At 40.8% G+C, this 13,184-nt stretch overlaps 1 protein-coding gene across 2 annotated transcripts; it reads left to right on the forward strand.

Annotated features, from left to right (window-relative positions):
• The first annotated feature begins 37 nt into the window (after positions 1–37).
• tlr3 (toll-like receptor 3) lies at positions 38–12,880 on the forward strand. 2 transcript variants are annotated; one of them, XM_005929234.3, is made up of 5 exons: positions 38–6,869; positions 7,757–8,224; positions 9,620–9,814; positions 9,973–11,825; positions 12,196–12,880. In XM_005929234.3, the coding sequence occupies exons 1-5, from the start codon at positions 6,696–6,698 to the stop codon at positions 12,425–12,427; spliced, it is 2,922 nt and encodes a 973-aa protein (XP_005929296.2). In that variant the 5' UTR covers positions 38–6,695; the 3' UTR covers positions 12,428–12,880. The 2 variants fall into 2 exon arrangements, with proteins under 2 accessions (XP_005929296.2, XP_005929295.1); XM_005929233.3 differs by having other exon boundaries at positions 6,718–6,846.
• The last annotated feature ends 304 nt before the right edge of the window (positions 12,881–13,184 follow it).

The raw sequence follows: 13,184 nt of genomic DNA on the forward strand, positions 1-13,184 counted from the left end.
CAGGGATATTTATTAGAAGCCAACAGGAGGAGACTAATACAGGTCAAACACATGATGGTGCTGGTAGACAAGTGTGCAGTCACAATCACGACAACGCACAGTTTGCAGTGGGATTTGAAAACTAGGCGACCAAACAAAATGTCTAAGTTCATTCAGAGACCAACAAGGGGATGCAAACAGTAGCAAAAGGGCAAAGTGTTTTGTGTATAAAAAAACAGTGCTTACTCTTAGTTTGCCTAAAAAGGGAGAACTGCAGACAGAATTGTCAGCAAATATTGACTATCTCGTTCATCAAAATACTTTTGCTCTCAATTTTCAGTGTCCTTCGTTCTGGTTCTGTTGCATTAGGAGTAAAGCAGTCTGTCCATTTTTTTTTCCGGTGTGAGGAATGTGACCCCTGAAACTCCCTCTTCCTTCTTTGGTAACATTGCTGCTCTGCTACATCAAAAGAGACCTAAATCGCTAAATCAGTTTTGACCACATGACCCAGAAAAATATTTGTGTGTTTAGCCGAAAGGGGATGAACTTCACACAGCAGTGAATGAAAGTATTTTATTTAATTTATCAGCTGAAAATAAGACATGTAGTAATTACTGCGTTGAGCCTAAATTGTTTTTTCCCGTTGTTTTTCTGTTTTAGGACAATCTTCCCTGTTGGACATTAGTTATATTGTAATTACACATTAATTACATGAAAAATACTAAAGGAGGATCTGCAAGTGGCTGGACTTTACTGTGCTCTTACATTAGAATTAACAAGACTGAAAAAAAAATGTATTCTAAATATAATGCCCTATTTTTAACATAAAAGCAAACCACTGACTCTCAGCACTCACTCAGTCTGCTTGGCTCTTTAAATCAAGGCATTTAGTCCCATCTGCTAAACATAACAGGCAGGCTGGGTTGTTAAGACTGCCAAAGCTTAAGGTGTTGGAACAAAGCTGTGGCTGCCTCCTTTACTTTAAGGCTGGCGCTAGAAATGTGTAATCTCTCTTTGAAAAGGCCACATGTCCGACAGCATTTATCACACAGAGAAAGCTCAGGTCTCAGCTCTTCACAGAAAGGCTCGCAACCTTGGAAAACTTGGGTCGTGGGTCAGCTCGGGCACTGTTTGTGCTGTAGGCAAAAATAAAAATGTTTGCTGTAGATCGCGTCACATGTTTTCTCAGATCAGCCTGAAAAAGCTGCACACTATCAGTAAGTCTGCTTAGAAGGAAAGCCACAGCCAATTTTTAATTCCTTAAAGCTGCTCTAATTTTTTATTTTATTGTAACACAGAGTGATAGAGATGTGAAATTATCACATGACTGCCAGTTTACCTTCTCAACTACAGCCCTAAGACAAGTTCTACAAAATATGTTTAACTACTGTTTCGACCTACAGGTGTTCAGTACGTGGACAAACAAACCTCTGATGCTGACTCACTGCCCAGACAGCAGTAACTGCTGTTTGGTCTAAATGTGGCCCACATCTGCAGTTTTCTATGGGCCACTGAGAGAGATGACTCACTTTGACTCAGACAGAAGTTCCACCTTAAACGAGCCAGATGGAAGGTGTATTGCAAATTTTAGGCCACGCATAAAATAACAGAACATTTTCTAACACTGTAACTGAGGATAAGAACAAAAATCAATAGAGATTAATTCAAATGTGAAAGAAAGAAAATTAGAAAAAGGAAAAGATTTCTAAAAACAAGAAGCTGATTTCAGGTCCTTCAGATCCATACATGCATATGTCTGGCATTTTATTCAAACTGTGCCTCTTACACACTGAATATCACTGAGCTGCACTGCACACTGCAAAGAGTTAAGAGTATGGTAGTAGATCCATGCTGCTGATTCCAATTCAGTATTGATGTCCTGTCACCCCCGGGGACTACTTCTAGTGAGAACAGACCCGAGTCAGCACTTAGTGAGCACTAGCCACTGATGAGAAACACTCACATGCAGTAATTATTTTGTTTATTCCTCAACAGCACTCTTTTTAGTCAAAATAAGGACAAAACTGTTAAAAATCTGAGTTTCCAAGTGCGTGCAAAAATTATCTGGCCACATCTCTGTCATCTGACATCGGCTGCTCGTTTTCCTGCACTGAAGACAAAACAGCCGTTTCTGTGCGGGGTGACACATCATGCAGTCATCCGTGCTGAGCAGCTTTATTTTTTGGGTAACAGTATGCTGAATGCATATATTTGCACATTTTTGCTCACTAGCTTCTCAGCAGATGGCATAAATATGTGCATATATTTTGCTTGTGATTATTTGCCCCCCCCTCCCCTGCGCTTCCTTTAAGGTGTGTTCCTGAACAAGCTGTATGTCATGGGGCTGACAGCAGAGCTGGGAGTCTGACCTCCAAACATCATTGGTCAGCAAACTGGGGAGGGGGAGATATGCTGCAGTGTCTTTTTTTTTCTGCAGAGGGAACATGCTACAACATTGCTTCTACCGCCTGCACATCTCCTTGTATGTGCATTAGCCGTTCCCTTCTTCCCCATTCCTCTCTGCAAAAAATCTCTTCATTCCAGTTTTCCACTTCACCTATTGTGAGAATTTATCCCATCGCTGCTAAAAATGTCAGGCTAACAAAGACTTAAAGTAACACTGCTTGTCTTTTTTAAGTCCACACATGTCCACCAAACAATGGCAGTATGCTGCTATAAGACTGCAACTCCCTATAACTACGCACACAATCATATTCTGGAAGTAAATAAATGGATGCATGTCCAAAGCACAGGTGTCACTCAGTCAGTGTGTAGTGAGGGTTTGGACACGCTGATGATGAAGATTTATTTGCGAGTTAAAGCTGTTGACATAATTACATAGCACAGGTTAACAACCGCTACAGCGAAGAGCCAAGAGGGCAAACTCACCTTTTGTGTTAGGGCATTCCAACACTCCGGAGACTCAATCTATAAATGAGGGAGAGGAGATTAACCCAAGCCGCACACATACTCCCACTGATGGAGCTGTTGCCTCCCACCAATTATCCCTTTTGCATGAGTGCATTCAATCACACGCGTACGCACAACACGCACCGGCCGCAATCTGGCAACAGTAAGTGAAATAAGTACAGTAATGCCTGTCACTGTCCACAGGTAAGTAGGGGTGCTTCTCCTTAATCCCTCATTCCAGCGCCAAGTTGTTCCTCTTGGTCAGAATCAGATGGTTACCTGATGGTTACTTTTCTTCTCTTCGCGAGCTGATCAAGGTGCATCTCATGAGTTAGTTGGTGTTATGGCAGAGGCTCCTGTTCTCATCACAGCCCTTTCCACTCCATGCGCCTTTGATCTCACTTCATTTCATTGCCCTGATTCCTGCCCCCCCCCGCTGAATCATTTCAATCTATTCTTCCTGCTTTTATTTATTGCATTACTAGCTTGACCTCCACCAGCACCACCACAGTGCTGACCATGCCAGCTGTCTTCAGTTTTTACAGGTCTTCAGCAATCCAGGAGTTGGCACAACGCCCTGTAAGCTGCCTCAGCTTAAGTGGTGGGGTAAACCAATCAGTGGCCTCAGGTCTGTTCCAGGAAGTACTTGCTCTGCAGCCCAATAATCTGAGGGGGGGATGAAGGAGAAAAGGGAGGTGAGAGAATGGTGTGTTTACATATCTTCGGGTCTGACTACAGAGAGAAGAAGGCTTTTCTTTTTCCAAACTGAAGCAATGTAATGTTTCCTCCTTTTCATGCAACACAGCTGTCCTCATCCATAGCACTAATCCAGTTAATAGACAGAGTAAACATGCTGTGTTAAAATGTTGCTGCAGGGTCAGTGACCTTCCTTCATCCATCTCTGCATAATTAATCGATTAGCAGTGTGCAGGAGAGATGGAAAATGAAAAAGACAGGAAAAACGCTGACACGGTCTGTGGAGTTTAAGAGATTTAAGATGTTAATCGCACGTTGCTATCTCCGCATTTAAAAGATAGTACTTATGTATGCAGTTCTATGATACTATAAATCCAGAAAGTGCACAGCTGCAGCTCTCTGAGGCTAAATGTTAACACGCTCACAGTGAAAATTCTTAAGATTGGTCCATTTTTTTCCTTTTTTTCAGACCACAGTTAAAAAACTAAATGATGGCTGAAAATACAGGAAAAAATATTTTTAAAGTTCAGTGAAAACGATTTCAGTAGCACTTCATTGCAGGTTTGGACTACGGCAGTGTTGTATGGCAAAAGATGGGACATGCAACCCCCGCAGTATGATAATTGATGTTAAGATAATGAAAATGCTTTGGCTCAACTGGCACTTGTATCTTTATGCTTCCATAAAAAAAATAAAGGTTTTTATCTCAAGTGAAATTCAGTTTAAAGAATAATTGTCAGTCTAACATTATTGCTTTTAATTTAATTTTTTTTATGTAACTTACACCAGCTGTAAGTAATTCCTGATTTTCTATCACTGCTGACCTTTTAAAGGCCTGCCAGGGTGATTACCTTCAGATTTATAGGTATTTGGACTGCCTATGTAATGCACTTAGCTGCAGCCTACAGCTGCAATGATAGTGACTTATACTTTAAAATGAAATTACCTGCACTGTACATCTCTGGTGGAAGTCATACATCTTTAACTCCCTGCATTAAATAATTAATTTGAACTAAAATAAATATAATCAGTGTCATCGGTTGCAAGAGTCAGGAGTGAAATAACATTGATGTTTCATTTATGTCCATAGTGTAGATATGATTGCCTTCTGAACTGTGGTGTTCTGGGTCCCTACCAAAAGGCCTTCTTATTATTCTATTTTCTAATAGAATAATAAGAAGAAAAGTTTATGTGGGGTCAGATAATATATTCAATTAAAGCACCCTGCAAAACAGAAACAAATCCATAGATTTTTAGCACATTATCCAGTATGTGTAATGCAATCTCCAACACAAAGATGCATACAAACTGTATAATACGGGCTCATTGACATTTGTTGTGTCATTCTGTTGAAAGACCTGTCACTATAAATATGTGCTGTACCCTGAAAGAGGACTCATAGCGCCCACCAACAAACAGCACAGCATTACTTAAGCTCATGGTTTAATAGCAGCGTTTTACTGCCCTCCAGTGGTTACTAACACCAAGTTCAGATTCACAACAACAAGATTTCACTTCTCTGTCGTTCTGAATAAGGACATATCAGGTCATGTAATGAGATGTCAGTTTGTACGCTGCAGTGTTCCTGCAGGCCTCGGAACAATCAGGGAGAACTTGATACTCTGTGAATAAATGTAATAAAATTAAAGCAGAGAGAGAGAAACTGTAAAGTGTGCTTTCTGTACATTTGTTCAGGGTGTACTCTTAAATATAACTTAACAAAAACACAGTCTTAAATGACTGTGTTTATGCCTCTAAATAACAAAGGTTGACCAAAGTGCTGTACTTAGTAAAAAAGTAAAAAGCAGAACAAACACACACAAAGAATCACACAAAAGCCCAGTCACAATTAAGTGATGATGGGTTTTTAAAAATGTCAAGTGTTGGAGAGATCCTAATATGAAGAGGCAGACTGTTCCAAAGTTGGGGCACAGCAATCGCAAAGGCCCTAGCTTGTTTCTAGGGACAACTACAAGCAACTTATTAGCTGACCTGAGAGTAGGTCTGAGAGGTATGATGGAGCTAACCCGTCATAGCTAATTTAGAGACTTAAAAACAAGCAAGAAAATCTTAAAATCGATTCTACAACGTACTGGAAGCCAGTATAAACGAGCCAAGACTGGACAGATATATTCATGTTTACGAGTGCCTGTCAAGGGTCGGGCAGCTGCATTCTGAACTAGCTGAAGATGAGAGAGCAGAGCCTGGCTGATACCAAAATAAAGAATATTACATGTATGAATGACCATGAGGGAAAAGCCATGTAGGAAAAGCTTTAAAACATAGTTGAAAGTTCAAAATTAAGTTTTTCCAAAGTTATGCAGTGGGTTGGATTGGACTCTTAGCAGAGCTTATTCTGGCACCCCTTGTGTTTGTGACCCCAAATCGAAACCTCATCATGGTAAGGGAAACCATATCCCACAGGTGTGTGGTTCACTTGCTATAACAAGTGCTTAGCTATAAGATCCTACTCCTCTTAAAAGAGAAGCAGCAGGTTTTTTTTGGATAGTGAAAACCTCGTATTTATTCTGGTCCTGTCACTATAATAAGTGTGCGTTTTAGAGTACCACATATAAACTTTGAGCTACCTAAATGACATCTGACTAGTTTCATATCCTAAAAAAAACGAACTAACTAAATAAATATAAAGTAACAAATTTTTTGTTTTAATAACTTATAACATAATAAATATAATTAACTATTAATTTAAAGGATGCCTAAAAGAAAAAAAGAAATAACAGCTGTCTGTTGTTACCTGCACATATTTACGACACTTTTCCTACACAGCAGTGTATTTGCTCAGGCGCATCTCAGTCGCTGTTTAACTCACCGCGGATGTTAAACATGTTTAAAGAAACGGTTCCCGGTTTAATATATGAAACCACCGACAAATGTTTCAGAAGGCACGAACATAATAGACGACCGGCTGACTCAATCTGTTTACACCACGCCTTCCTGAATCCTGTCTACGGTCTACACGCAAGTCCAAAAAGTTTGTTCGGAAACTAGACGTCAAATCACCCGACGTGTCTCTGGAGTGTAGGATATGATGCATATAAATTTTATGCAAACTTAATATCTCAATATCTGTGGCTATCCGCCTGCGTGAAATGGTTAGCTCTCCAGTGGATACCCACCACCGAAGAAGAAGCGAAACCACAGTTTCATTTCCTCATAAGCGCCGCTGTGGCTGTGTGCGTTCAGCGATAGAAGCCGTGCAGCTGCAGGGGGAATCTTCTGTCTGGACTCTGACTGTCGAAGGTATTGTGCAGTGTTCACATCTGGTAAGAAATCTGTATGGACTGCATTCAAAATATTAGTGTGCTTGTAAGGTCAGCGTGGGAGCGCTGTAGTCACCCTGTAATTACGAGGGCGATATTTTTGAAAGCTTTCAAAGTTACAGAACTGCGCAAAGGGCTGGATCCACCGCTCATCTCTTTATATTTTGATAGGAAATACGAAAAGGTTGCCGCGACTTATTGAAACATGAAAAGGTAAAAACAACGAGCTCGACAGTGAATATTTGGTATGATCATCGTTGCTTTAAACATAGCCCGAGCTCTCTTAGGCAGCTTTCTTCTAATATCTTTAGGTAGTCCTCAGGAAAAGTTCTCCAGGCTTCTTGGAGGACATTCAGAGCTCTTCTTTGGATGTTGGCTGCCTTTTGTTCTGTTCTCTGTCGAGATGATCCCACCCTGTTTCAGTAATATTGAGGTCTGGGCTCAGTGGAGGTCAATCCATGACTCGTGATCTTTTATTGTTTATTTTTCCATTCAGGTTTATCCAGCCTGTACTGCAGGCTAAGTCTAGCAAACTACTGCCCAAGAATGTTTGGCTCCTTGGAAGTAAACTACTTGTATAAAGAAGTGAGGGATGGTCCAAGACTTTTGCACAACAGTGTTTACTAGTTCTACAGTGTAGTGTCACAATTGAAATCGTTGGTACATTGTTTTTGTAATTTTCCCAGTATACCAAATATTATATTTTTATATAAACAAATTGTGTAGAGTTATAATTGTTATTAATATAGAGGAAAGTAAAAAAAAAAATAAGTAAGAAAAACATGTCTCAGTTCCACCCAGCTCCACAGAGGGCTTCTCAGCCTTTTCTTTAGTCTTACCATCCCAGCAACAAATTTGAATGCAAATCCACCCTTCTCTCTTCTTTAAAGGTCTTTGAAATGATGTGCGCCCATCGTGCCCGTCTCCTGTCATGGATCCTCGTCACGTGTTGTGTTTTGACGGGACCGTACCGTTGCGATGCCTCTGAGAAGAAGACCTCCTGCTATGTGGAAGACGGCCGAGCTGACTGCAGTCGCCTCCGCCTCAGTGCAATCCCTTCAGACCTTCCCAGGAACATCACCAGCCTGGATGTGTCCCACAACATACTGAGAGGGATTGCCCCGCTGTCACTAAGCCTGTACCCAGGCCTCCTGCACCTCGACGCCGGTTACAACAGCATCACCAAGGTGGACGCGGGTTTGTGCCAAACACTGCCTCTGCTGCAGATGTTGAACCTGGAACACAATCAGGTGCATTTGCTGAAGACTGGAGATATGAGCCACTGCACCCGACTGACATCATTGAACTTGGCTAGTAATAGACTAAAGCTGCAGGGAGAACCCTTCTCGTCACTGCAGGTACTGATGTGTCGGATCACTTAGATGGCTAATTATTGTTTGACTCAATTATATTTCAAGGCCAAAAACTGTACGTTTGCTCCTCATTATTAATATGACAGCTCTGTTTCAGTTAGTTTTCTTTTTATCATACAAATCATCAGTGATCAGTGTTTTGGGGATTTAGGTTAGGTTAGGTCATGGATTTAGGTTATACAGCCTGCTGCCCAAAGCTTGCTGCCATTTGTTTGATATCTACAGATGTGTTGGTATCCAAACAAATTAAATTTGGGGTAAAGAGTGTGTGTGTGTGTGTGTGTGTGAGGAAATGTGGAGCTTCCTACTTCCTCTGAGATAGATATTGAAATTTTGCCACATATAGCTTCAAAAATCAAGTCCCACAAATGTAAACGGAACAGGTTTGTGTATTAATTTCAGTTCGATTTTCCGAACTTCCTATGATTAGCAGGAAGTGAAAGTTCCTGCGTTTGTTTGTTTTTTCCAGTCTTATTTGATGGCCTCCTTAAATACACATATCAACTTTTTCTAAACTAACTGTTACAGCAGTTGTTAGCTGTTGTTTCATCACGGATTCTGCCTTCCAATCATCTTTTCAGCTGGGATGCATCTGTTGCTCAGCGCATTTCTTCCAAGCCACATATTTCATATGCGTGACTCACCCCCACCCCAACAAAGTCTGACAGTCTTTTTCCGCTTGCTTCAGCCAGTCTTCATTGTAGCCGTATTTCCTTTTTTTTAATGGTTGTTTCCATTAAATTACAAAATCTGCACCAATTATATCTTTGTGGTGACTTGTAGTTCTCTCAGTTTTGCATGCATCTGCAACAAAAGACACGGACATTGTAACCTGCACTTGATGTTTCCTGGTTTCTTCACAGCCACTAGATAAAAAAAGCCAGACATTTTGAGCAAAAAAGCATCCGCCCTGCAGTGTTAACTTTGGAAAACTAGAGCCAGTGAAAAATGTGGGACGCTTTCTTTATGATTGGAACGATGGTGGTGTTGGGGGGGGACCCTTTGGAGTTCCTCTGCCATTCTTTAATTTGTACTTAATGGAAATAAAGGCAAGTAAGAACAGTTAAAACCTAATAACTATGGACTGTCCTGCAAAAGTAATACACATGAGTAACGTAAATTCCACCTACCACCAAAAATAAAATAAAATAAAACAATAATAAAAAAAAAAACAAAGAGCCGAGGAATTTAATATGAAATGGATGGATGGTGCATATGTGAGCTGTCTTTGTAGAGAGATGGAGCAAACTATCCTGTGACCTGAGAGAAGTGCTGCTTATGAAATTTTGTCTGACATATGCTGTGGATCAATTGTTTGCCTCTTGTGCACAGCATTAAATAACCCTTCTTCTTGTCTCCCTCTTCTTTAATAATCCACAGAACCTAACCTTTCTAGATGTTTCTAAAAACAAACTGCAGTCACCCAAGCTCGGCTCCCAGCCTCAGCTGCCCAGCCTGGTGAACTTCAGCCTGGCATTCAATGACTTCACCACTCTGAAGAAAGATGACTTTTCATTTCTTGACCATTCATTCTCTCTGCAAGTCCTCAACCTGTCATCTGTGTTTTTAAAAACAGTAAGAAACTTGTTTAATCCAGAAATGGGAAATGAAATTCCATCAAAATCGGAACTGGCAGTAGAAAGTAGAGTTACTGTAGCACATTCCTTTCGGTTGTCTGTTTTGTTTCCTTTTTCCGTCTCACTAAAAAAATCTCTGTGATTGTTTGTTTGCAGTTGGAGCCCGGCTGCTTTCAGCACATTTCAGGCCTGCGCACTTTAATCATGGATGGGGGCAACTTGGGAACTCTGATGGTTTCCAAACTGTGCTCAGAGTTGTCTGGGACAGCCATCGATGCTCTCTCTCTTCGGAAAATGAGTCTGGTCACGGTCACAAACAAAGTCTTTACAGGACTGCAGAAGACAAATCTAACCTTCTTGGATCTGTCCAGTAATGGCATGGGTAAAATTGAAGATGGCTCATTTCAGTGGCTATCTAAACTTCAAACTCTAAATTTGTCGCACAATAACATTAAGCACCTAACCAATGGGACATTTCAGGGGCTCAATAGATTGAAAAAACTGGCACTTACAGAAGCACTGGTGAAAGGTCGTACCGCTTCCCCAGTTATTGATGATTTTGCTTTCCAGCCATTAGGCATGCTAGAGAGTTTGATGTTACAGAGGACTGCAATCCGGGAAATCGGAGAGCACACCTTTGCAGGCTTAAAAAGTCTTAAAAAACTTGACATAAGCTGGATTAGCTGTCCGTCACTCCGAAACATCACCAACAAGACCTTAGCATCTCTTGCAGATTCACCAGTCAGATGGCTAAATCTTATAAATACAAATATAGCGCAGATCAATCCCGGAAGCTTCTTTGTTTTGCGAAACCTCACCGTTCTTCTTCTAGATTACAACCATATCAAGCAAACTTTGACAGGCAGAGAATTCGAAGGCCTAGATCAGGTTCAGGAAATTCACATGAGCAATAACTTCCAGTCAATTGACCTAAGCTCCAGTTCCTTTATTAATGTGCCCAACCTTAGAGTCCTGACTTTGGGGAGAAGTCTTAAAGCTTTAGCCCTAAACCTAGATCACTCTCCATTCAAACCCCTGACCAACCTCTCTGTCTTGGATCTCAGCAACAACAATGTTGCTAACATCAAAGACAATCTGCTAGAGGGGCTTGTAAACCTAAAGGTGTTGAAACTCCAGCACAACAACTTGGCCCGACTGTGGAAGAGTGCCAACCTTGGTGGGCCGGTGTTGTTTCTCAAAGATGCGCAGAGGTTGGAATCCTTACAGATGGATTATAATGGACTGGATGAGATCCCACTGAAGGCTTTGAAAGGTTTGACTCACCTCAAGGAGCTAAGCCTTATCAACAATCTCATAAATAATCTCAAGGACTCTGTTTTCGATGACCTGAAGTCGCTGCAGGTATTACGTTTTGAGAAGAACTTGATCACAAGCGTGAGACCTGAAGTGTTTCGTACTCCCATGAGCAACCTCACCCAGCTTATCATGGGCAGAAATCCATTCGACTGCACATGCGAGAGCATCCTGTGGTTCGTGACGTGGTTGAATACCACAAATACGACGAGTGTGCCAAATGTCAGGGACGAGTATGTGTGCAACACTCCACGAGCTTACTTTAACCACTCCATCATGGATTTCGACCCCCTTTCTTGCAAAGACATGACCCCATTTCAGACTCTTTACATAGTGAGCAGCACAGCCGTCATCTTGCTAATTGTAACCGCACTCACGGTGCGGTTTCATGACTGGAGGATCCACTTTTACTGGAACATAATGATCAATCGCACATTAGGATTCAGTGATGCCAAAGTTGACGAAGGCAGAGAATATGAGTACGACGCTTATGTCATACGTACGGAGGAAGACTCCAGTTGGGTGGAGAGGAGGTTGGTCCCTTTAGAGAATGAAAAGTGCCAGTTTTGTTTAGAGGATCGAGATTCAGTCGCTGGCATGTCACAGGTGGAATCCATTGTGACAAATATGAAAAAGTCCAGAAAAATCATGTTTGTCGTCACCGAAAGTCTCCTCAAAGATCCCTGGTGTAGACGGTAAATAAAACATACACTAGATTATGCTTTATTGTGACTTTATGTATCAGGTGAAAGCTAAGTACAAGAAAAAAAATGGTGATGTGCAAGGCAGTTTTATCAAATTCTCCTTCCTTTGATTAAAAATCAGTACACTTACACCTTTCATAGTGTTTTTAAAGCAATAGTAGTTCATTTCAAGCAATATGTAGAACTTGTCCCTATTCACCTGTAGATTTAAGCTCTCCGAATTGCTTGTTTTTTACATGTTCACACACTAACTCTATAATTTTGAGATCAAACAGTCATTTATTTATTGCAAAAGTTGCAAAATTGTCTTAGTCGGATAATATTGCTTAATAGCACAATGTCTTCTCTTTCTTGTCACCAGATTTAAAGTCTATCATGCACTTCAACAAGTCATCGAAGAAAGCAGGGACTCAGTCATCCTGGTCTTTCTTCAGGATGTGCACGACCACAAATTGTTTCACTCACTCTTCCTCCGCAGAGGAATGTTACGTTCACGTTGCATTCTGGACTGGCCTGTCCATAAGGAAAGGATACCAGCATTTCACCAGAAGCTTCTCATTGCGCTCGGCTTGACTAATCGGCTGAAGGACTGACTTGTTTATCCTTGATAATCATGACAGATTGCATTCTTGATTCTTTCCACAATAAAAATAGGATTTGAAGACCTCAAGTCTATTCTTAATGATGAGTTTCACAACTCAGTGTATATCAGTAATGATGTATACAGCGAGAGACCGCATTCACTTAATTTTAATGTACACTCAGTGATTTTATTCTACAAGCAGCTTAAAATATGACAGAAATCATTCTGTTTGGAAAAGAGCCTCAGGGGTTAATGGGTAAAAGAATTAACATAAACTAGTGTTTGTATGTTACTTCCAATTTCTGATTGTGTTGCCTTTTGTATAAACATTGCCTGTTTGGCACCCGGGCGAACACTCCCTCTGCCCCACACACATATGAAGAGAGAGGAAGTATGCATTGTATGCAAACGGCTACCAAACAGCCATCATAATTCGTCATACAATGAGAACAGGACAAATCAACAATTGACAATGGCTAATTAATATTAAAATCTGTAACATAATGTATTGTTTGGAGTTTAGTCTGTTACTGTTACTATTTTTACCATTTCTTTTTGGAGCAACTGTAATCCACGTTATTTCCTTAGGGATTAATAAAGTATTCTGATTCTGCTTGTTTCAGGATGACCTGCCAATGACACATCTGCTTACCTGCATCTTTTGCTCGTTTTTCCTCCTCTTCTTTTCTATTTTTTCTAAACTGAGCACCTGATGGCTTTGAACTTTTCTTGTCCATCTTACATTGTTTTTTTTTTCTTTTTCATTT

The sequence above is a fragment of the Haplochromis burtoni genome, unplaced genomic scaffold (genome assembly GCF_018398535.1).
Source record: "Haplochromis burtoni strain Fernald_Lab_line unplaced genomic scaffold, NCSU_Asbu1 Contig_122, whole genome shotgun sequence".
NCBI classification, from domain to species: Eukaryota; Metazoa; Chordata; class Actinopteri; order Cichliformes; family Cichlidae; genus Haplochromis; species Haplochromis burtoni.

Bases quoted from the DNA above. Each gene is read 5' to 3' on its own strand.
- tlr3 (XM_005929234.3), top strand. From the start codon at position 6,696: ATGGTTAGCTCTCCAGTGGATACCCACCACCGAAGAAGAAGCGAAACC. The intron at 6,870-7,756 runs GTAAGAAATCTG...TCTTCTTTAAAG, and splicing joins TTGTGCAGTGTTCACATCTG to GTCTTTGAAATGATGTGCGC. The intron at 9,815-9,972 runs GTAAGAAACTTG...GTTTGTTTGCAG, and splicing joins CATCTGTGTTTTTAAAAACA to TTGGAGCCCGGCTGCTTTCA.